At 52.1% G+C, this 20,183-nt stretch overlaps 9 protein-coding genes across 9 annotated transcripts; 5 read left to right on the top strand and 4 right to left on the bottom strand.

Annotated features, from left to right (window-relative positions):
• Window positions 1–27: 27 nt before the first annotated feature.
• On the top strand, window positions 28–1,074 carry AYO21_01109 (hypothetical protein; the record flags this gene model as incomplete). The annotated part of the gene is made up of 2 exons (XM_022651093.1): window positions 28–324; window positions 415–1,074. The coding sequence occupies 2 exons, from the start codon at window positions 28–30 to the stop codon at window positions 1,072–1,074; spliced, it is 957 nt and encodes a 318-aa protein (XP_022516571.1).
• A 214-nt stretch (window positions 1,075–1,288) lies between these two features.
• Window positions 1,289–3,432, bottom strand: AYO21_01108 (hypothetical protein; the record flags this gene model as incomplete). The annotated part of the gene is made up of 5 exons (XM_022651092.1): window positions 1,289–1,991; window positions 2,068–2,140; window positions 2,204–3,079; window positions 3,153–3,233; window positions 3,315–3,432. 5 exons carry the CDS (start codon window positions 3,430–3,432, stop codon window positions 1,289–1,291), a joined length of 1,851 nt encoding a protein of 616 aa, XP_022516570.1.
• Window positions 3,433–4,182: 750 nt separating this feature from the next.
• Window positions 4,183–5,297, bottom strand: AYO21_01107 (hypothetical protein; the record flags this gene model as incomplete). The annotated part of the gene is made up of 4 exons (XM_022651091.1): window positions 4,183–4,373; window positions 4,433–4,827; window positions 4,883–5,202; window positions 5,256–5,297. The coding sequence occupies 4 exons, from the start codon at window positions 5,295–5,297 to the stop codon at window positions 4,183–4,185; spliced, it is 948 nt and encodes a 315-aa protein (XP_022516569.1).
• Window positions 5,298–5,882: 585 nt separating this feature from the next.
• AYO21_01106 (hypothetical protein) lies at window positions 5,883–6,780 on the top strand (the record flags this gene model as incomplete). Its single annotated transcript, XM_022651090.1, has 3 exons — window positions 5,883–5,924; window positions 5,980–6,553; window positions 6,605–6,780. The coding sequence occupies 3 exons, from the start codon at window positions 5,883–5,885 to the stop codon at window positions 6,778–6,780; spliced, it is 792 nt and encodes a 263-aa protein (XP_022516568.1).
• A 670-nt stretch (window positions 6,781–7,450) lies between these two features.
• AYO21_01105 (hypothetical protein) lies at window positions 7,451–8,217 on the top strand (the record flags this gene model as incomplete). The annotated part of the gene is made up of 2 exons (XM_022651089.1): window positions 7,451–7,760; window positions 7,814–8,217. The coding sequence occupies 2 exons, from the start codon at window positions 7,451–7,453 to the stop codon at window positions 8,215–8,217; spliced, it is 714 nt and encodes a 237-aa protein (XP_022516567.1).
• Window positions 8,218–9,776: 1,559 nt separating this feature from the next.
• Window positions 9,777–10,220, top strand: AYO21_01104 (hypothetical protein; the record flags this gene model as incomplete). The annotated part of the gene is made up of 1 exon (XM_022651088.1): window positions 9,777–10,220. One exon carries the CDS (start codon window positions 9,777–9,779, stop codon window positions 10,218–10,220), a length of 444 nt encoding a protein of 147 aa, XP_022516566.1.
• Window positions 10,221–11,323: 1,103 nt separating this feature from the next.
• Window positions 11,324–14,299, bottom strand: AYO21_01103 (hypothetical protein; the record flags this gene model as incomplete). Its single annotated transcript, XM_022651087.1, has 4 exons — window positions 11,324–13,557; window positions 13,615–13,874; window positions 13,946–14,152; window positions 14,220–14,299. The coding sequence occupies 4 exons, from the start codon at window positions 14,297–14,299 to the stop codon at window positions 11,324–11,326; spliced, it is 2,781 nt and encodes a 926-aa protein (XP_022516565.1).
• A 439-nt stretch (window positions 14,300–14,738) lies between these two features.
• On the top strand, window positions 14,739–16,745 carry AYO21_01102 (hypothetical protein; the record flags this gene model as incomplete). The annotated part of the gene is made up of 3 exons (XM_022651086.1): window positions 14,739–14,969; window positions 15,032–15,178; window positions 15,225–16,745. The coding sequence occupies 3 exons, from the start codon at window positions 14,739–14,741 to the stop codon at window positions 16,743–16,745; spliced, it is 1,899 nt and encodes a 632-aa protein (XP_022516564.1).
• A 1,613-nt stretch (window positions 16,746–18,358) lies between these two features.
• AYO21_01101 (hypothetical protein) lies at window positions 18,359–20,183 on the bottom strand (the record flags this gene model as incomplete). The annotated part of the gene is made up of 3 exons (XM_022651085.1): window positions 18,359–19,740; window positions 19,794–19,858; window positions 19,918–20,183. The coding sequence occupies 3 exons, from the start codon at window positions 20,181–20,183 to the stop codon at window positions 18,359–18,361; spliced, it is 1,713 nt and encodes a 570-aa protein (XP_022516563.1).

Below are 20,183 nucleotides of genomic sequence, written 5' to 3'. Positions count from 1 at the left end.
AGACCAACTTCAAACTGACCGACGGAAATGCCTTCAGAAGAATGCCCCCAGATCATCTTCGGGGCCGGGTTCATCGGCAACGCGGACCCGTTCGTCAGCGACGAGGGCCTCAAAGCCACGTATGACCTGATCGCCCAGTACGGGATCACGCGGCTCGACTCGGCGCAGCTGTACGGGGAGAGCGAGCGACGGCTGGGCGAAACGAAAGCGGGCGAGAGGTTTTCCATCGACACAAAGTGGTTGATGGGGTGGAGTCCCGGGTTGGCGACGAAGGAGGGTATTGTCGCTGGGGCGAAGGAGAGTGTGAAGAAGATTGGATGCGTGGTAAGTCGTGCGCTTCTCATGATAGAGAAGAGAAGAGAGAGATCTTGGGTGCAACCTCCAAAGGCTAACTCACCCAAAACCCATTACTAGGTCGACGTATTCTACCTCCACTGCCCCGACGTGACGGTCCCGCTGGAATCAACCCTCGCGGGCGTCCACGAAGCGCACCAACTCGGCCTGTTCAAACGGTTCGGGCTATCCAACTACCCCGCCGCCGACGTGCTCTGGATCCACAACCACTGCAAAGCCCAGGGATACATCCTCCCCAGCGTATTCCAGGGCAACTACGCGGCCGTGGCGCGCAAGCTGGAAACGTCTCTGTTCCCGACGCTGCGCGACCTGGGCATCGCCTTCTACGCCTACTCCCCCGTGGCGGGGGGCCTGCTGACCAAGACGAAGCAGCAGATCGTGGACGGGGCGGGCCGGTACAACACCAACTTCATGAACGGCATGTACGACCAGATGTACCTGAAGGAGTCGTACCTGCAGGCTTTGGGGGAGTGGGAGGACATCGCGCGCGAGCAGGGGTGTTCGCGCGCCGAGCTCGCGTACCGCTGGGTCGCGTACCACAGTGCGCTGGACGCAAAGTGCGGCGACGGCGTCGTCATCGGCGCGAGCAAGTTTGAGCAGATCGAGCCGACGCTCCAGGGGTTGCGGAGGGGGAAATTGACCGAGAGTGTGGTGGAGAGGATCGAGAGGGTGTGGGAGACGGTCAAGCACGATGCGCCGACGGATGCGTTTGCAAAGTAGATCCCAGCCAACAGAATGGCAGGATATAGGGCTACATTACAGGAGAGGAAGAGTCGAGATCTAGAGGAGATGGGAGACATAGAGAGATAGAGACATGGCTAGATACTTTGCACATTTGCATAAAAAGTCGAATAGATTTTTTGACAGTCGCTCTTGACATGCGCTCTCCTCTCTCTCTCTCTGTGTGTGTGTGTGTGCGTCCGTGCGTCTGGATCTATTCCACCATCCCATTCACATCCACATTCATCTTCACCTCACCGCCCTTATCCCGCGACAAAATCGTTTTGAGAACGTGTATCAACACGTCCGCCGGCTTCTCCACGGGCCCGAAACTCCGCCACGCGATAAACCGGTCCGGTCTGACGAGGATGCAGCCGTCCTCCTCGACCTCCCTGACCCGCTCCCAGTCGAGGTACATGTCCTCGTAGTCCTGCCTCCAGCCGATCGAATACGCGACCAGGGGAATGCCCAGCACGGTAGCCGCATCGGCTGCGGCCGTCTTCCACGCGTCCCCGCCGATGCCTGTGAGGAGGGTGAACCGTCCGTGGCCGGCCAGGTCGAGCAGCGGGATCGGTGTCTCTGGGATGGGCTTGTTGAGCCAGACGTGCGGCAGACGTGAGCCCGGGTACGTCGACTTTGTGTGGTCGAGCACGGGGTCGCCCTCGAACGAGGGCATCGGGCCTTGATCGGTTTGGTAGACAGCCGACGACTGATAGCGCTGGTTCATCTCGATTCCCAGGCCCTGGTACTCGAACCGGGTCCCCTGGACCGCCTTGAAGAATGCTTTGCGCCGTTCTCGGCCTTCGGGCGTCGCGTCGACGAGTTTCCCGAATTCGGCGACGCGGGTCGCTGCGTCGGGGGCCAGGATTCCCGCGGCTTTCCACAGAGGGAGGTGGTCGAGGTAGCCTTGGAATGCTCTACATCACGCATCACGTCAGAACGGTTGATGCCCCAGGAAAAAAGCAAATGGGGATCGGAGGGTCAGGACCATACCGGTCAACAATGGCTTCGCCGACAGGTTGTCGTTCCTTGTCATACGACTCGAGCAACTCGGGCCCAGCGAGACCTTTTTTTTTGGCAGAAGTCAGTCACGCTGTTCTGAGATTCGGGAACGAAGAAGAAAACCCACCTTTTAGAACGTATGCAATCTTCCACGCCAGATTATACGCGTCCTGGATACAGGTGTTGCTCCCCAGACCATTTGAGGGTGGATGGCGATGGACGGCGTCGCCGAGACAAAAGACGTTGCCGCTCGAATACTTCTCGGCGACGATGTCGTTGATCATCCACTTGGAGACGTTGAGGATCTCCACGTCGACCGCGTCGTCGCCGATCATCTGCCTGATGCGCTTCATCCACTGGTCGTGCGTGGGCGGCGGGTTGGGCTGGTACCCCTGGACGGGGAACATGATGAAGACCCATTCGTGCCACGGCTTGACCATGCGCGGGAACCCGATCCAGGCAAAGTCCGGGTGCTCCAGGTCGTGCTGGTAGCACCAGTGCAGATTCCCCTTGCGGTTCTGGATGTGCTTGCTCAGGTCGGCCTTCACGAGCACGTTCCACGCCAGGCCGCCCCCGGGCTTCTGCTTCAGCGGCAGGCCCAGCTGCGCGATGATCTTGCTGCGAGCGCCGTCGGCCCCGAAGAGGTACTTGCACCGGATGGTGTGGAGGGTTTTGAAGACGAGGTCCTTGACCAGCACGTCGACGTACCCTTCCGCACGGTGGTCCTCGAAACTGACAAATTCCGTGTTGAAGCGGCAGATGAAGCCGCTGGTCGTCGCCTTGCGGATGAGGATCGGCTCCAGGTGCGTCTGGGGGAGGTCGATCGGGTCGCAGGGACTGGCGTCCTTGTATTTGCCTTCTATCAGAGGGCCGTTCCCCCACGAGTAGAGTCGCGCGTACTCCTCGCCGGCCATGCTGTACCCGAATCTCGTGTGCATCAGGCTGTCTTTGGGGCTGGCCAGCTTGCGGCATTCGTCCTCGACACCCACGTCGCGGAGACATTCTAGTTTTCCAGCATCATATTAGCCTTCAGGAGTTGGATAATTGTACCTTTCCAGGGAGAAGATGTTCCATACCCATCGCTGCCATGTTTGTCAAATGGGCCCGCGGCGTCTCTGCCGTGGTGGACGTCGCGCCAACAATGATTCCCTTGATTCCTAACAAATGTCAGCCAGTTCCCGGCCATTTCGTTTTTTTTTCTCTTCGCAAGACTTCTTCTTTAAAGACATAGTCCTTACCATGAGATCCCAGAAACGAGGCGATAGACCCTCCAGACGGCCCCGTGCCCACGACGACGACCTCGGTCTCAAAGTCCGGGCGGGACGCATCCCTGGCGTACGACCCATCGCTTCCCATGGCTGTAGCACGAAAATGTGGTCCCTTCCTTTCAAAACAAAAGTCGCACCTGGTGACTGGCAAAAGTGGCGCAGAGAACCTCCGAAAACCTATCAGTTTTATCCATGACCATCATGCGACGAATAGCTTTCCAGTCCCTCCCAAGACACCGGCCTGCACGCAACAGGATACGAAGTTCCCTCTGTGAAGGGCCGCCGAGCGGGCTGGAACCGCGAATCCGGCAATAGCGTCGGTTTTTGGGGCGAACCTTGGCCACGGCTTTGGTGAACGCCGTCGATGGGGTTGTTGTGAGGAAGTCAATGAGTGAGTGAGTGAGTAATCATGCAATTTATCATCCAAAGCCCATGATCACTGAGATACTGATAACACTGACTGCACTGACTATACAGGTCACAATGACTTGTTTGGCGATCACCAGGTCGGTGTGAGTTTGGCCGTCTGTGGATCGTCATCAACACCTTTCCACCCACACTCCACCACACTCTATACAAGGATGCATTACGCTAACCTGTCGCAACCTGGAGACACTATGCACCACATCGACAATATACAGAAGAGAAAGAGAGCAGGTTGTTGTTTTGATCAGCGTGATGTGGACTTATTTGGTCCAATTTGAGAAGACACGAGCACAGAGACACTTGCATTGCTACTCGGCTGTGTTACCAGGCAGGCTTGGTAGCATTGCCAGATCTATAGAGGGATGAAACCACCATCCCCCGTACAGGCATTCCAACATGTTCTCAGAAGCTCCTAAAGCCATCTCCTCGTGCCCAGATGTGAAATACATGCTCCGGCGTCTCCATTCTCAATGCTCTTCTCACTCAAAACCTTCAGGAGGAAATCCACAGACTCTTGCGTATTCAACGGCTTCGTATAAGACTGCTCGTACCTGTTAAACTTCAAGCCCTGCTCCATGCGCTTTTGCAGCTCTGGAACGCTCGCTGTAACTCCCCAATCAGCTTCTGGAAATACGACAGATTGGGGTGCAGAGAGAACAAACCGAGTTTATGCCACGGCCGCACGGGGTAAAGACTTTGTGACAAGTCCCCGTCGATGTCCTGGACTGGTGCGTTGGATCCGCGACCGTCGTCTTCCGAGTCAACAGCACCGGGGCTCACCGCCATGAACAGAATGCCTTCTTTCTTGTACGAGGCGCTGAACTTGGCCATCACCATGTTCATGGCGGCTTTACTTATTGAGTAAGGCACGGCCATGTCCATGTCGAGTTCGTTGGTAAAGTCGACATCGCCCATGCCGCTTGTCAGTGCAATCACCTTCTTGACAGTGCCTTTTCGTATCAGGGGAATGAATGCCGCAGTTGCGTTGATTGTCCCAACTGCGTTGATGCTGAAGCATTCGTACAAGTCCTTGTCAAACACATCGACCATGTCATAGCTGTGGTCAACATCTAAGTTCACAATTCACCCATCACCAGAGGGATCAAGCATACTAGTCTTCCAGGGTTCGAAAGGCCGTCGGCTTTGCTACCAAACCAGCGTTATTTATGAAAACGTCCACCCCTTTTCCGCCTGTGATCTTTTCAGTTTCTTCGGCTGCTTTCTGGCTGTCATTAGTCCTGTAGTGCCTTCCTTCGTGCACAAGGGGAAATCCACACACTAGGAGAGCGCTCCGATCAGTCACGTCGGCTTCGATGACATGGACGTTTTTGATATTATGCTCCTCAAGTCTCGCTTCTGTCGCTTCCTTCGCAAGCACCAAAGAGACAACGACATTGGCCGGGTCTTCGGAGAGTTTGCGCACAAACTCGTACTAATCAGCTGTCAGTTAATGAATTGAATCGAATTTTTGACTTCAATACATACCCCTATGCCTCGATCTGCACCGGTGACCACATAACAAGGCATCCTGCTTCGGAGCTGCCGTTGCACCTATACTGGATGATGAGGTGAACAGCTTCGCAGTACGCCCGCAACGGTTGATCATGAAATATTGATTTCAAACCTCTCCATAATCTTTTTCCAAGACGCTATCTTCTCACTCAGGAGATCGGCACTTAATACTGCATGAGGGAGCGTTGACGTGCATCAAGACAAGTGCTTCCGTCGTGTCGGTAACGCCAGAAACCGTAAACGGCATTTGAAAAGCCGATGGGCCCCATCCATGTCGCGATTGTCCGTTCTTTTGACCATGACCCTAAACCCGTATTCGTTAGCAAGTCACTCAACATGGTTCTCAATCATTCCATATGTTCCTCTCACATGTTCCTTTTCCCAGGCAAGGTCATACGGTAGTCCAAATAAAACATCCGATACCACCTAAAAATCTCCATAAGCATACCTATAACCAAGACCTCATTGCTCCGCTGACAAATTCATTGCGCTGGTTGTTGGATTTGTCGAGGAACAAGACGTACATATGCTGCTGACAATCCCTTTTCTTCCAGCAATAATCCATATCTCCAGGTAAGCGCAATCTCGCCATCCAGCAAAATGCCGTCGTATGTTGTGACTGGAGCTAGTCGGGGAATTGGAGTAAGGAAGGCCTTGAGCTGCAACATCAACTCTCGACATGCTGACAAGGCACCAGTATGGCTTCATCCAATATCTCTCTCGGAATCCAGACAATATTGTGGTTGGTCTAGTCCGAGACAAGGTGGCGACAGACAAAAAGGTCCAACAAGATGGCTTGAAGAACGTCACAATCCTCCAGGCTGATATAACGGACCGTCAATCGCTGAATGCTGCTCGAGATGTTGTCAAGACCCTGACCGGCGGTTCCCTCGACTACCTGATCAACAATGCGGCATATGTGTCCCATCTTACCACCGGCAAATTTCTTGACGAGTTTGAGAATGACCCGGCGCCATTAGACGAGGACATAAAGACGGCCTTCGAAACCAATGTCGTCGGAGTCATCTACACAATCAATGCCTTCCTTCCCCTCATCAAAAAGGGCCGTGTCAAGAAAGTAGTGACGTTGACCACGGGCATGGCCGACCTGGATTTTGTCAATGAGCTTGGGGTCTGGGAATCAGCTCCCTACAGTATGAGCAAAGCGGCAGTCAACATTGCTGTTGCCAAGTACAGTGCTCGATACAAGGAAGATGGCATCTTGTTTGTTTCCATCTCTCCCGGGGTGGTGGACACGGCGGCAGCCAAGGGTGAGTTGTTCTCCCAGCTTTTTTCGGTGGCTTTTACTGACTTCTGTCAAGCACCTGGTGTGGAAGGGCTCGTTCAGAAGTTTCTGAAGGCAGCGCCAAACTTTCCTGGCCCCATGACTCCACTTGAGTCAGTTGAGCAGGTGCTCAAGGTCGTGGATTCGAAGAGTGTTGAGAATGGTGATGGGGGCGCTTTCATGTCGCACCACGGGAACAAGAACTGGTTTTAAGACACGTCAGCATCTGTGATAGCTTGGATTTAGATCAACCAGATCTCCTCGATAATCTGATAGTCCCTTGGGGAGTAGCCATTTCAAGGGTTTCTTCTCGCGAACTAGTAGCGATCACAATCAGGTTTTCTTAAAGGAAAATGATGTCCTGCATTCTTGAGCCCATCCAACATTCGGGTACCGCAATCGCATTTTGAAGGTTACTGAAAAAGACCGGCCATCGTGGAAGCCCGAGGAGCATACCGGCTGAAATCCATACTATCGGCCGCAGTTCATCTCGTCACACACACGGCGAAATACAAGATCTGACAAAGTCCTTCCGATGTGTCGAATTCTGACGATCTTCATTGAACGCTAATTAAGACCCTGTGGCCCTGGCATTCGCCAACTGATAACAAAGAGTACAGGCGGGAGGTTGGGTGGATCAAGGCTTTGAAGGTTCGTCGCTGAATAAAGTCGGGGCTCTTCAAGACCGCAAACGGGGTTTCTCGCAACTCCGAAGTGCAGAAACGGCTACCGCGAACGCCGCGCATATCCCAAGCAATGCCTTCATTTGTATACGCATAACGAAAGTCGAAGGTATATAGGAAGCTTGCTGTGACTTCCCTCATCACCACTTGAATCGGGTTCTGGAACTGTTGCGAGAAAGACTTCCCGAAGCGCAGGCGACATGGCGAAAGGACTCGGTCACCCAGAATTTCAGGCTTTCAGGCCATACGACTTCAAAGCCGCAAATGAAGACTATATGGAAAATGTCTTCTCGAAGCCGAACATGATCGTAGGGGCCAAATCACGCGTTGGCATCATCACTTGTTGCGATGCCCGTAGCAGTCCCGATCAGTTTTTCCGCATGGGCGAAAACGAGGCCTTTGTGATTCGGAATGGAGGTGGAAGAACCGCAACCATGGATGTTCTTCGCACAATCGCCAGTATCGAAGTGCTGAGTGATATCAAAGAGTTGAAAGTTATCCATCACACAGGTATGTGTGCCCATTGGTACAGTCTAGATCATGGTTCGCTCATGTCGACCCAGATTGCGGTGCTTTGTGGTGCTCCGATGACTTTATCCGGTCCATGATAATAAATAACGACCCAACCATGAAAGACGGGCCGTTCCTCGAGGGATCAAAACAATGGGCTGAGGCTTTGACCTACTATGCATTTTCGTGGAAAGAGGGGGAGACGGAAAGACAAGTGTTGGAACGAAGTGTAGTAGAAGATGTCCAATTTTTGAGAAGTCACCCCTTGATCAAGCCTTCAATTCCAATCACTGGTTGGATCTTCAATCAAGGCAACGGGGCTGTGGAAGAGGTGGACTGCGGGTTGGTGGACGGACGCGATCCTCGCCAAATTGAATTGCTCAAAGAGCAGCTGTCCAAGACACTGAACGGAGAGGCGAAAAACATCATTGCGGATATCGGCAAGACAGCCCACTGATGAATGGAGCAAGAGGCACGAGATTGTTTGGGGATAGACCTGGCGCTCTGTCGTTTGGCCCTGTCGACGCTTCACCGACCTTGACGGATGCTTTCGCTCACCCTCACAAGGAAACACTATGTCATGACGTTTCCTTGACTTGATACAGAATATAATCGCGACATCTTATACCTCTTTCGTCGTCTGCACATTGTAAGCAATCGTCCTCGTTGTTGCGGGAACCGGAAGACGACTCGGTTGGCGGATTCTTTAGCTGGGAAATTCACCCACGCACAGGTTCATGGTTGTTTCACTGTCAACAGGAATAACTATCAAAGCTTGTGGAGGTATGAAGCAACGGCATCGCTGTTTAGTCCAGCGCAACTTTGAAGTAGATGTGGTTCCTATAAACATAAGCTCTGTCAGCCATCTTGGGGGAATTGCCTTGCTATCTTCGGCATCCGCCTTTCACATGAATACTGCTCTCTCCAGGACTCAGTGGGACGAAATTGCAGTGAGAAGGACACGACGTCTGGCATGGTCACAACTCTTTGACATGTGGCATATTGTTACTGAATGGCATTAGGACGATCGAAGACTGTGACCCTCGAATTTAGAAGCGTGAGAGCGCTCTCGAAGTAAGACAGTGGATGTCCGTGGAGGATTGCGGGACGTCACAACCCCGATATACATGGGGAGGGAGGAGTTGGTGGTGTTGAACTTGGTGCAACAAGGAGAGGTGAGTGGATGTTGGGTGCTGCGCAGTTGTGGGCAAGAGAATGAAAACCCCGTCGGTCAGACAAAATAATTTCGTCACAATAAAGTCAGGGGCTTAAAAGCAGCCACGGAGCTTCTCACGTCTCTTCTCTAAAGAGCCACAACATGTTTGATGCCCTTGACTTCTACCAGACTTCACTCTAAGCGAGAGATGGTCCTATCTATCCTCACTGAGGAGATCTCCACCATGGGCATCATGGCCACGGCGGAAGTGCACAAGACACAAACAACATGCTCTTGCTTCTCAGCCTCATTTCCCACATGAGGTGGAAGGGTTGACATTGACTACAATGAAATCGCCCTATAAAACCACAAGAGGCAATGCAGAGCACTACGCAGAAATGTGCCTCTATATATCATATCAAACAGAACAGTTTCACAACAAGATTCGAAACACAAGAACGACAGAGGTGCCGCTTGCACCTTGGATAAAGGTGACAAACTGGTTCGATGCAGACAAGACTCACACTTCGTTCTCTCAGTTTGTTTATACCGCAAATTGGTTTCTGACCTTGTTTAGACAGCGATGAGTTGAGAATCCCCAGGTGACACACCCTCACACAATCTACGCTTGCTTCATATTCATCGTCCTTTCAGGCTATTACAACACTCTTTATGGAACAAACAACTCGTCTTTCTTTGACCTGTCAAGGCCGACAGAGACCTCCTTGCGCTGTCTCTTAGGAAATCCTGCTCCAGGGATAGTACTTGCCTCTACACTCAAGTTCAGCCGACCAGAAAACTTTCAGAGCCTACCGATCTCTACTCAAATCCCGTTCATCTCGGCTTTTCCCAAAAACGACATGGAGCACCACAAGGAACAGGAAGCCGGGCGCCATCGGATGAGGATTCTCTTTCAGCAGAGAGAACTGGATCGCGGCAGTCTCCAACACAAACGAATATTCAAGACCGCCGAGGAAGAGGCCAAGCAGGCCAGGCGATTCACCCCCAACGCACAGGCGAGGAGTCAGCGGGAGCTGACGGCAAGCCGTGGTCAACCTCCAGTGTTTGACGAGAACATCTGGAGTGGCGAGAGACGCAGACCAGCTCCCAACGAAATCCGTTCAGTCAGCCCTCGGACCCGTGTAGACAAAGATGGCGGACGTGCTGCGGGCAGCGATGCTGGTGGTGACGGGAAGAAAGGAACCGCCAGCGGCGACCAGGCTAGAACAGCGTCAGGGGCTTCTCACAACGGGGACAAGAACCCACACAATTCTGGCTCCACCGACAAAAAGATGTCCTCTTGAAAAACATTCATCTGCCCGGCAGGTGACGAACGGTAAGCGCCTTCATTTCTTTTTGTGGCATTGACCGGGAAACCAGTGACTAACTCTTGTCCGTCTTTACAGCTTCTATTCATATCCCGTAGACTTTGTGGGATGCACCCAAAGGTACTGGAAAGCCACACGGATTGATCGTCCACCAGATGCACTTTGGAATACGCACACTCTGAACTACCGCAATCATCTTTACTCTAGAGCCATCATGTCACGGTTTCAGGGGGCATCTCAGCCTTGGCCCATCCCTCGAAATGCAAACTCATACACCGCTTATCTCTATCTCCACCCCACGAAAGAAAAGAAAACGACCCATTGGTGACGACCATGCCCCAGTTTCTGTCTTTTGGGCGGGAAAACAAATATGAACTTTAGAACACAGCACAGAATGGTAAGGAGAATGAGGTGATGGATGCTCCACTTTCGGTCTTATCGTCGTTTTCAGGAGTAAAAAAGAGTCGGTTAGCCAGGCCAGTCAGGCAGTCTACTAGCATTTTTTGGAAATGGAAATGTAAAGAAAGTCGAAGTACTGCAAGGGCAAAACTCTTTGATTCCTGCGCCACAATCTGATCTCGTCTTGTCCAGCTCTGTCTGGATGGAATGACCGATTTGTTTTTGTCTTGTTTTTCCTTTTCTTGTATCCCTTGCGGGCCTCGTCACGAGTCCACCACTTGCCTTTTAACGTCAAGTCAGGCCATGCTTCCGCAAGTCGACTAATGCGCCTGATACCTTCCTGGCTTTGCCGGGACCCTGACTCGGGCTTTGAAGATGACTGCTATCATCCCGGCCGAGCAGCGAAAAAAGCTCTCGGTGTGAAAAGAAAAAGTTCCCCCTACATTTGCATAGCCAGCCTCAAGGGCATCCAGCCATCCGAGCGCCAACCGAAGACCCCTTTGTCCGTGTGACTCTTCATACCTTCCAGATCGCGCCAAACAAACAGTCGTAATAGGAGCAAATCCACAATGAGATATAACCATGACCTCCCTGTACCAGCCTTCGCCATGAACATGTGTCTGCCATATTCCTCTCAAGTCGAATCATGCTTAGAAAGATCGGCACCATCTTCGTCACATCTAGTCTTCACTTTCACTTTCATCATCGTGGTCCCTCTTCAGGCCTCTCTTCTCATTTTTCTGACCCTCGTCAATCATCCTCAGAAGGTCACTTACATAATCCCGCAATGTCCGACTGACGCTCAACACATGAAAGAGTCCATACTTATGAGCTCCAAACAGCCTCTCGTTAAGCTGAACCCCGTCCTTCTCAAAAGGCTGGCCATGCTTGTTTGCATATCGCGCCAAATTCCGCAGAACCATGACACTCATCCAGGGTATGCCGCAAGGATGGAAGGTCTGATCCATTGCCGTGTAGTGCCATTCGTGCTTCATCTGGACGGGGTCCGAGTCTTTTACGTCTTGCGCCAACGCGTGAATGATGTTAGATTGCTCGCTAGCCGCTGAGGGGAGATGCACACGGAGATGAGGGCCAAGCTGGTTGCTCTTGGTTATTGCAGATTGGCGCCCGCAATGTACCCAACGGCAGACCCATTCACCGTCGATCGCCTTGAAACGTCCATCGGGAAGTTTTTCAATTCTCAAATGGTCCGTCAGAACATGGTTCCATAGAGTTTCGCGTCTTGTATGCCAGACAGGACATATGTTTCGGGGATGGACCCGGCCGCTTGGATCCTGCATCTCAGGACGAGACATATCCCAAAGACATTTGAACAGTGGTCGACCTTGAAGATCGACGAGAATCCTCCGTGGCTTGATCCCCTTGATGATGAATCTGGGCGTTGGACCATTAATCACTTGCGCCTGTGCTGAGACGAATGTGTTGGACACATTCTTGATGAAGTCAGCCGCAGGTACAGGATTGTTCTGTGCGAATTTTGCCTGGTATGCTTGCCAGATTGCGATTTGCGTAATGTCATCGGTCGGAGACTCCTCGAAGCAACACCGGAGCCACCTTGATGAGCGTTCAGGCTCGACAAATTGCAGAAGATGTGCGTGCACTTCAGGGGGAATGATGGGAATCGACGCGGGAACTGACGCGGCTTTGGGGGTTGGTTTCGCCACGACGCTCTCTTCGTGTATGATGGACTGGTAGAGCAAAAGACTCGTAAGGCGAGCAATGACGTTTGGTAGAAGATGGAAAGCGTTCGAGAGGACTTCTGTATTATTCTCTGGAATAGCCGTATATTCGTAGAGAAAATCAAGCGTATTCTCCAGCAGCTCATTGTCGTCAAGCAGGGTGAATGAAAATAAACGTTCGACCGTCGATAGAGGCACGTCAGTGAGGCGATGCGCATCGGCCAATTCGAGGCCGATTCTGTTGATTGATCGCAAGGCGGAGATGATCATACTCCGGTCATCGGACTCGAGGTATGGAAGGAGTGACATATAAAGCGGATCTTGGGGTTTCATTTCCCAGTACCTGGTCACTTGCTCTGCAACTTCGAGAACCGACTGTTTGTACTCGATGATCCGAGGTTGGTTGGGGAGTGAAAGGGCAATGGTGAGGAAGTCCCTGAACAAGGGAAACTTGGAGATGAACACAGCGTTCTCTTCGAGGATCACCATGTTGCGGAGGACGAGTACAGCCTCCTTTAACTTGTCCAATCTCTCGCAGAATTCGGCAGACTCCAAATCTTTGTCCACGACCTTGGGGTGGACAGCTTGTATGCGTTCGAGCAAGTTTGAAGTCCCGAAGGCCGCATTCAACGTATTGAGCGGTTGACCTTCATCATCTTCCTCGTAAGTTATTCCCCATCTGACGCCACAAATCAGTTGTGTGATCTCCAGCGCCTTTTCCAGTAGAGCCTCAGCAAGATGAGGAAATCCCTCGAATTTGTACTTGTCACCCCGCTCAAACGACACTTTGACCAGGTGGTGTAAGGCAAAGTCCTGCTCTTCTCGGAGACCTGACTCCAAACCATGGAGACACCTCAGGTATATGTTTGGGCCATTCAAACCTGCTGGGATGAATGATTTCAGGAATTGCTGTGGCTCGGGGGGAACTCGTGGCGCGTTGACGGCTTTGGCATGCGCCTTGCGAGCATAGTATAAAGGATCATTCCCCGGAGTGTGGACTTGTCGAAGGGTCAGCGCAACAGGCTGTCGTGGCTCGTATTTGTCAAACCAGTCAAAGCTCGAGTTGCGCGGGTCATTCGAGGTATTTGTGTAAGGCTGTTGTAAGGAGGGCGGTGGAGCAGAGGGAGAGTCTGTTGCGCGGAGAGTGCGACTGCGTGCAGGTGCTATCTCTGGCTGGAAAAGCTGAGTGCGTTTAGGGTCTTGTCTCAATTGACCTGCGAGAATCATGTTAACGTAGCCAGAATCGTGTCAGGGTAGGTGTCAGAACATACGGGTGGGATATCTGCTTGCGCTTCCTTGCTCTTCTGGTTCAGTCTTCTCACGCTTGGGCGTGACCTGGTTCTCATCTTCGCCAGAGTCTACATCTGGTCCTCCGCTGTCCGCCATGACAGGCTCGATCGCAGCGCGAGAGTTGGGTACAGGGTAGTTTGCAAGGGTTCGTGTTCGCAGATCGCCTCCTTTTGCACTAATATCTTCCAGGATTTCTCGTGGTGGCGGCTCCTCCCCCCAATATGTAGCGATTTCGTAGGCGCTTTTGAAAGAAAAACTCATGTCAGAGAAGAAGGAAGACGTGAAAGTGCAGTCTTATTTGGTGTCACTCACGCAAGATTCTTGTAATATACCGTTTTGAGTTGAAATGTCATGACTGCCTCATGGGTCTTGCCAAAGCCAAACTCCTTGACGAGCGTTCGCCACTGCATTCGCTCAGCAGACAAAGCGTCATAGCCCCCTCTGTCCATGACCAGTTTGTACAGCTTGAACAGAGAGATCGGCCGGCCGCTAACCTTGCCCTCACGGTCGAAGGGTGTACTGTCGCCGCAGCGCGTGCACTGTCAGCAATGTGGTCGATTCGTGCTCGCATCGAATACCGACTCACCCTCTCTTCTCATGGAATTCGGCCACGTCACGAAGGAATTCGTCCTCATCCTCAATCATCTTCCGCGGAGGATCTGCCATGTTGGCTATTGCGCAGCTCGAGGGGACTCGGTTCAGAAGGTCACCGGCTGATGTGTGCTGGAGAGCACGGGGTCATGGCGCTGCAGACAGCGTCCGATGAGAAGGAACAACGATTGTGAAAACGAGAGATGAAGAGGTTGTGATAAGTGTCGCAAGGGATCGACGCGATGCCCTTTGCGCATTTTGCGCATTTTTCCCTTTTGAAGCGACCCTTCACTTTTCGGCTCCAGCCGCGCGGATCAGCATTTCCGACTGGCCGCCGCCTCGCCCAAAGACCCAGAAAAGCGGTTCCATCCCTCGTCGTCGCCCTCCGCTTCATTCACACTTGGTCCTTGGTAATATTCAACTCCAATGACACACTGCTCCAGCATTCTATGCCACCATTTCTTCCATATCTTCATGGTAATGTCCTATTGTAGCTCAGTGCAGTCACGTCACCATGCCTTCGCAAACAACTGCAAACATCTCGCAATCATTTCCTTTGTGTCTCCCTCTGGAGAAATTCTCCTATGCTACTATGCCGAATGAAAGCATCCTTCCTATCCCTTGGATCCATCTCCATAGCAAAGATACTCTCTTTGCAATCTTTGAGACCACTCCAGTCCAACTGGAGGATGGTCGAGTTGAGGAGAGACAAATGTTCAAAGTCTTGCATGATCCCGAAGTCATGGTAGAGATAACCGCTTCAGAACCTCTCTGTTCACACCGCGTACAGGGCTCATCAGCTTACAGGAAGAGCTCGACCTCCATGCTTTGTCGGTCGAGGCACATCGTGCTATAAAGCAGATCCCAAATGATGCAACTGACACTGTCCCTCTCGTCACCGTCTTATTCCAAGTGTCTATCATTGCGATTAAATACCCTTTGCCTTGTGGACAGGTGACTAAGACCCATATCCAAGCCTTCATTGCTCACCAGACTTCAGATCCGACGATTTCAAATTCGCTTCTCCAAGGAGGAAGACTACTGCAAAGCGATGAGAATACTTTCGTGGGCGAATGTGCCTATACTTGATCCCGCCACCTTTCCAACTCTCAAGTCACGAGCAGCGACAAGGGCAGAAGCGAAGAGGTCGGCTGCGCCAAATCCACCAGCACCCGGCGACTCTGCGTCTCAGAACGAATCGTCACTGGCCGGCAAGAAGAAACACACTGCAAACGATGACATGATTGCTCTCTCGCTGTCGCAGCCAGGCCCGGGAGTGCAGTCTGCAATGCCTCCCCCTCCTCCACAGATGTTTCTGGCGCCACCACAGTCAGCACAGTATTCTTCGAGTACACTGCCACCGCCCGCCCTTGGGCCTACGTATGCCAATTCAAACGTTTCACTCAGCACGGCCACCACTCTTGTTGCCGAGAAACAGCAGCTCAGGACCCACGGTATGCACAGCCGAACAGAGCCCGAAGGTGCTGGCGACTCACATGGCCGACGACTAACAAGAGCGTTTCATGATAGCTCTAGGCTTCAAACCTCCAGGGGGGGCACAGGCCTAGGACTCCGCGGTGGGCACTTAGCATCGAGGCCAGTGACTTCTGAAGTCAACAACCAGACTTCAATGCAAGGAGGCGAAGACGGCAATCCTATCAGTAGAAAGGGGGGAAATGGCAAGGCCGGCACGGATGTGGGAGTCGACACAGAACTTACCACCATCGCATCCACAGAGGGTCGGCGAAAGCGAGGCGCAACGAACAAGACCGCAAAAACTCCAGCTACAAAAAAGCCCCGATCCGCTGCAACACATAAGAGGACTACAACCACCACAAAGAAAGCCCAAGAAGACAAGGGAGTGCCGACTGTTGATGAATTACATCAACAACCAGAATACAGCATGCTGCCGAACAGTACGATCATTAAGCCCCGAAGCATTCCACGTACGGCAAATAACTCGACCGGGTTGAACCAGACTGGAAGCATGGAAATTGACGAAACAGAGTACGAGGCAGACCACGCCCCGGCTCAGGGCAGTCCATGCCTCGGCGGCACGGTCAACCGGCGTCTGACTCGTTCTCAAGCACTTTCGTGTGTTTCGGTAGAACCTGTCGAGGACAGAGACCGAGACGTCTACAATGCGGCGCTTACACCACGTACGCCAGCAGACCAGATCATCATTGACGCTGCGACTCCAGCGTCGCCAGCCTTTCAGGGCCACAACATCTCCCTCGCTCAACCCAAATCATTCTCGTCCCACCAGGAACCACAAACATCTCTGCATTCGCAAATCCCACAGTCTTCAGCACCTGCTCCGGTCGACGTCGCCCTCCTAGGTCTCGCACAGGAGTGTCTCTCCGCAGATCCGGCATTCGACCTTTCCTCCGCCCAGTCGCGCCTCGAGACCTGGTGCAGGCTACCCGAGCCGACGCAAGCGACAGCGCTGAGATCTTATTTCTGTGATTTGATCATGACGGATGGATTCGCCCAGCTGTGCAAGACCGTGGATGTGTTTTAGGAAGGCGCAGTCCTCGAGGGGAGGATGTCGATGATGACCTCAACTTCAACGACGTCGACCGCACCGACGTCAGATGCTGGTTCGACACATGAAGCGGACGAAGAAGAGAAGTAAGAATGTAGAACGACAATCTAGGAAAAGGCAAAAAAAAGGAAAGGAATCGGGCAGGAAGGCAAGAGGTTGAGAAGAAGGCCGGCGAAATACAATGCACCAAAAAGCCAGGGAAAAGTGGAATAAATCACGCAGGAAAACAGAAAGGCGGGGGATCAAAGAGATCTGAGAGTGCTTTCTTCAGTCGGTAGCACCACCATAGACGGATCTGAGAATCACAGAGGGGAAGCCAACTGGACTGAAGGAGAAGAACGAAAAGGAAGAATGAAACAGAAAGGAGAAAAGAATGTCAGCAAGAGGCAAAGCAGGAGGTGCGCTCCAATGCGGAAACGGAATTCACTCTAGACTAGTAGTCGTCAACGTGTACGAGTATGTATGTGAATTTGAGCTTGTGGGACTAGAAAAGAGAAAAGAGAGCAATGTACTACTTAGTAGACTGTGAGGGCTTGAAATGTGGATGTTCGACAATGGCAGTGATATCACGGTAGTTACAGACACGGAGATCAAGACAAGGAATGAATGGCCTTCTGCGTAGGTGGAAATGCAGAAAAAGAAGCGTATCAAACCAGTAAACCAGCCTTGTGTTCATGTTGGCCTCATTTCTTGTTAGCTATCTATCCGTGCCACAGGGAGTGCTTCCCTGCTCTAATCTATCCAATAGGCTTGCTAATGCTGATGCTCGTAGCGAACCGAGTTGCTTGTGTGAAACAATGCGCACACGACTCAGCCTCTGCCGGGTTAGGCTGCACCAGCAGGTGTGATGTTTCGAACTGGAGATAAACTGGCTGCCGGCCCGTTCATTCTGTTCGATGCTACAACCAACCAGCCAAACGCCTGTGAACAGTCACAGATAGCCTGCCCAAGTATTCGAACAGTTGAAAAGGGTACCCAAGATACACAACACAGAGTTGCCAGGTCGGAAAAACAGCACAGCAATCAAGAAATACATGGCCTGACAGCTGATTTGAGAAGAGCGAGGAGTTTGCTGAAGCGAGAGATCAACAATTGTGAAGAAGTCCAAGGTTTGAATCGGTTTGGATTTTGTTCCATTTTAGGGTCGCAAGGGTGATTCTGCCTGAGGACAGTCCCATATCTGCGACTTGACAAGTACACACAAAGGCGTTTTGAAAAAAGTTGAAAAAGGAAAAGGTGGTCCACCATCTGGACCAATTCGCTCTGGTAGTGGTATCGTTGTCTCCAAGCTCCAACGCTGAAGATCGTCTTAAAACGGTAAAGAAAAATGTCATGTGCAAAGTTCCTCCAACCAGGACCCGGTCAGCCAAGCTCTGCCTACTCGCTGGTATAGCAGAGTGAAGGACAAACAAAGAACAGGTACGAATTCCGGGGTTATTACTCGCTAAAAGCTCAAAAGGTGAACTCCGCGAGCAGGTCGCATCCAAGGCTCAGCTCATCCGACGCCCAAATGACCCCTGAAAGATGATGTAACACCGTTCCTAACGCCGGGCTAAAAACGCGATTGAGGTTGAAGAGGGGGAATACCGCTAATATGACAGCATTCGATGGTTGCGGGCGCGCAGGGCGTCGACCCCAGGTCTTGGTCCAGCAACAGGGGTATACTGTAAAGTCATGTCCAGGTCCATGTCGCAGTCCAGGGTCCTCCGTCCCATGGCAGTGGGACTGGAGTCGAGAGAGGGCGAATGTTGGCCAAAGGCAAACGTCTGGGCTCGGAGAAGTTTGGATCGTTGTTTCACTTTTCCGAGACCACGTTCACAGTCGAGCACATATTCTTTTGCATCCATTTCGACATAGTTTTGAGGATAGCATCGGGATCGATAGTCCTTGAAGAAAGTGCTATAGCCTCCATCTAAGATGTAGGCTTCAGGGTATGTGAGCGCCGGGTAGCGATCAGCATTAACTGCCCGGTCTTTGTTGCGGATGTATTTCGCCATAAGAGGGGCTCGATGAGCAGAATATTCACAGTGAAAGATAAGGAGAGCCCTCGGAGTCGGCTCCACGTCGAAAAGTTGAGCAGACAGCTTTTCCTTGTCGTTGAAATTTACAGCCCCTTCAATATGACCACCGTCATACTCGTACTCGAATCGGCAGTCGATGATCACCCGTTTCTCATACAGATGATCGAAATGTCCATCTAGGATTGAAACCATAGTCTCCTTTGATATCCTAGGCAGACAACCTGTCTCATCTTCCGGGACGAAGTGGGGTAATTGAGGAACATGAGGTGCTTCGACGTCCATGATCGAAGGTAATAATGGTGGAGGGCTGAGCCGTTCTTTTTCTTGCTTCATTATGTCTTCTGGGTGTTCAAACATGCTCAGAGATCGTCGGAACTGCTTTCGAGGTCTGACCAGAGGGTTGGAAGTCTTTCTCATGTGAGTCCCGACAGGAGATCCATTACGAGACGCATGACCAGAACTAGTCAGACTCGGGCGAGACCTTGGAGGGGCGAATACTGGAGCACCTAATCGTGAGGCCGCTTTCTCCTGGCCGGGCGAGTCTGCAAATATCTCGGACAGAGATAGTGAGGACGATGTTGCAGGTTTGCTTGAGTAGTTGCCATTGCCGAATTTGAATGGCGGTAGCTGACTTTCGGGTGTAGGCCTCTGGGCTAGGTTGCCTGTACTGAAGCCCTTAGCTCTGGTTAATGTAGGTCGCAAAAACCCTTGTTTCCGCCTATCCTGAGGGAGGTTGATCTGAAAAGGCTCGGTGGGCGAACCGCAAGGCGGCGAGGGGATCGACAATAATGAAGTATCCGAGGGGGTCAGGTCTGGCGTTGGTGACTGAAGCTGTATTGACGCTGTACAAAAGGGCATCTTGTGCGGTAGGGGTGAGATGTCCATGTCCATGTCCATTATGTCATTGGGTGCGGGAGAGGAAGATGGTATAGGAGGCGTTGTCAGGTTTCCTTCGTGGACCGTCAATTGGGAGACTCGTGCACCAAAAGCATTCATTACTCACTTTGGCCGTCCTGTGCGAACAAGCTATTGGGAAAGAGTGATCTCCGCGGAGTTGGGACTTGCGGACTGAGTTCTTGTTAGCACTGAAGTGAACGGCATTCTTCCATTGCAAGCTGGGGACAGACCTCTGGTCGATGTGGAAGTTTTGTGAAAGGTCGGCAGCCAGGCTGGCCGTGGGCGAAGAACCCCGGACCGATTTGAGGCTGAAGTAGTCCGACTTTGGCTTCTTCATCGATAGATCTCTAAAATTGAAGCTGTTCGTAGCAAAGGATTTGGCAGCCGCGAACGACGACGCAAATCCTGGAGGAGCATCCGCTCTGTAACCACCACCGCAGTGCCCCAAAAACGCCGGGGGTTGCATGGCGGCCAATGGTGATGAAGCCTCAATCAT

This window comes from Fonsecaea monophora (assembly GCF_001642475.1).
Source record: "Fonsecaea monophora strain CBS 269.37 chromosome Unknown Scaff4, whole genome shotgun sequence".
Taxonomy (NCBI): Eukaryota; Fungi; Ascomycota; class Eurotiomycetes; order Chaetothyriales; family Herpotrichiellaceae; genus Fonsecaea; species Fonsecaea monophora.
The sequence above is the reverse complement of the archived record's forward strand: the minus strand, read 5'-3'. Positions and strand labels throughout refer to the sequence as shown.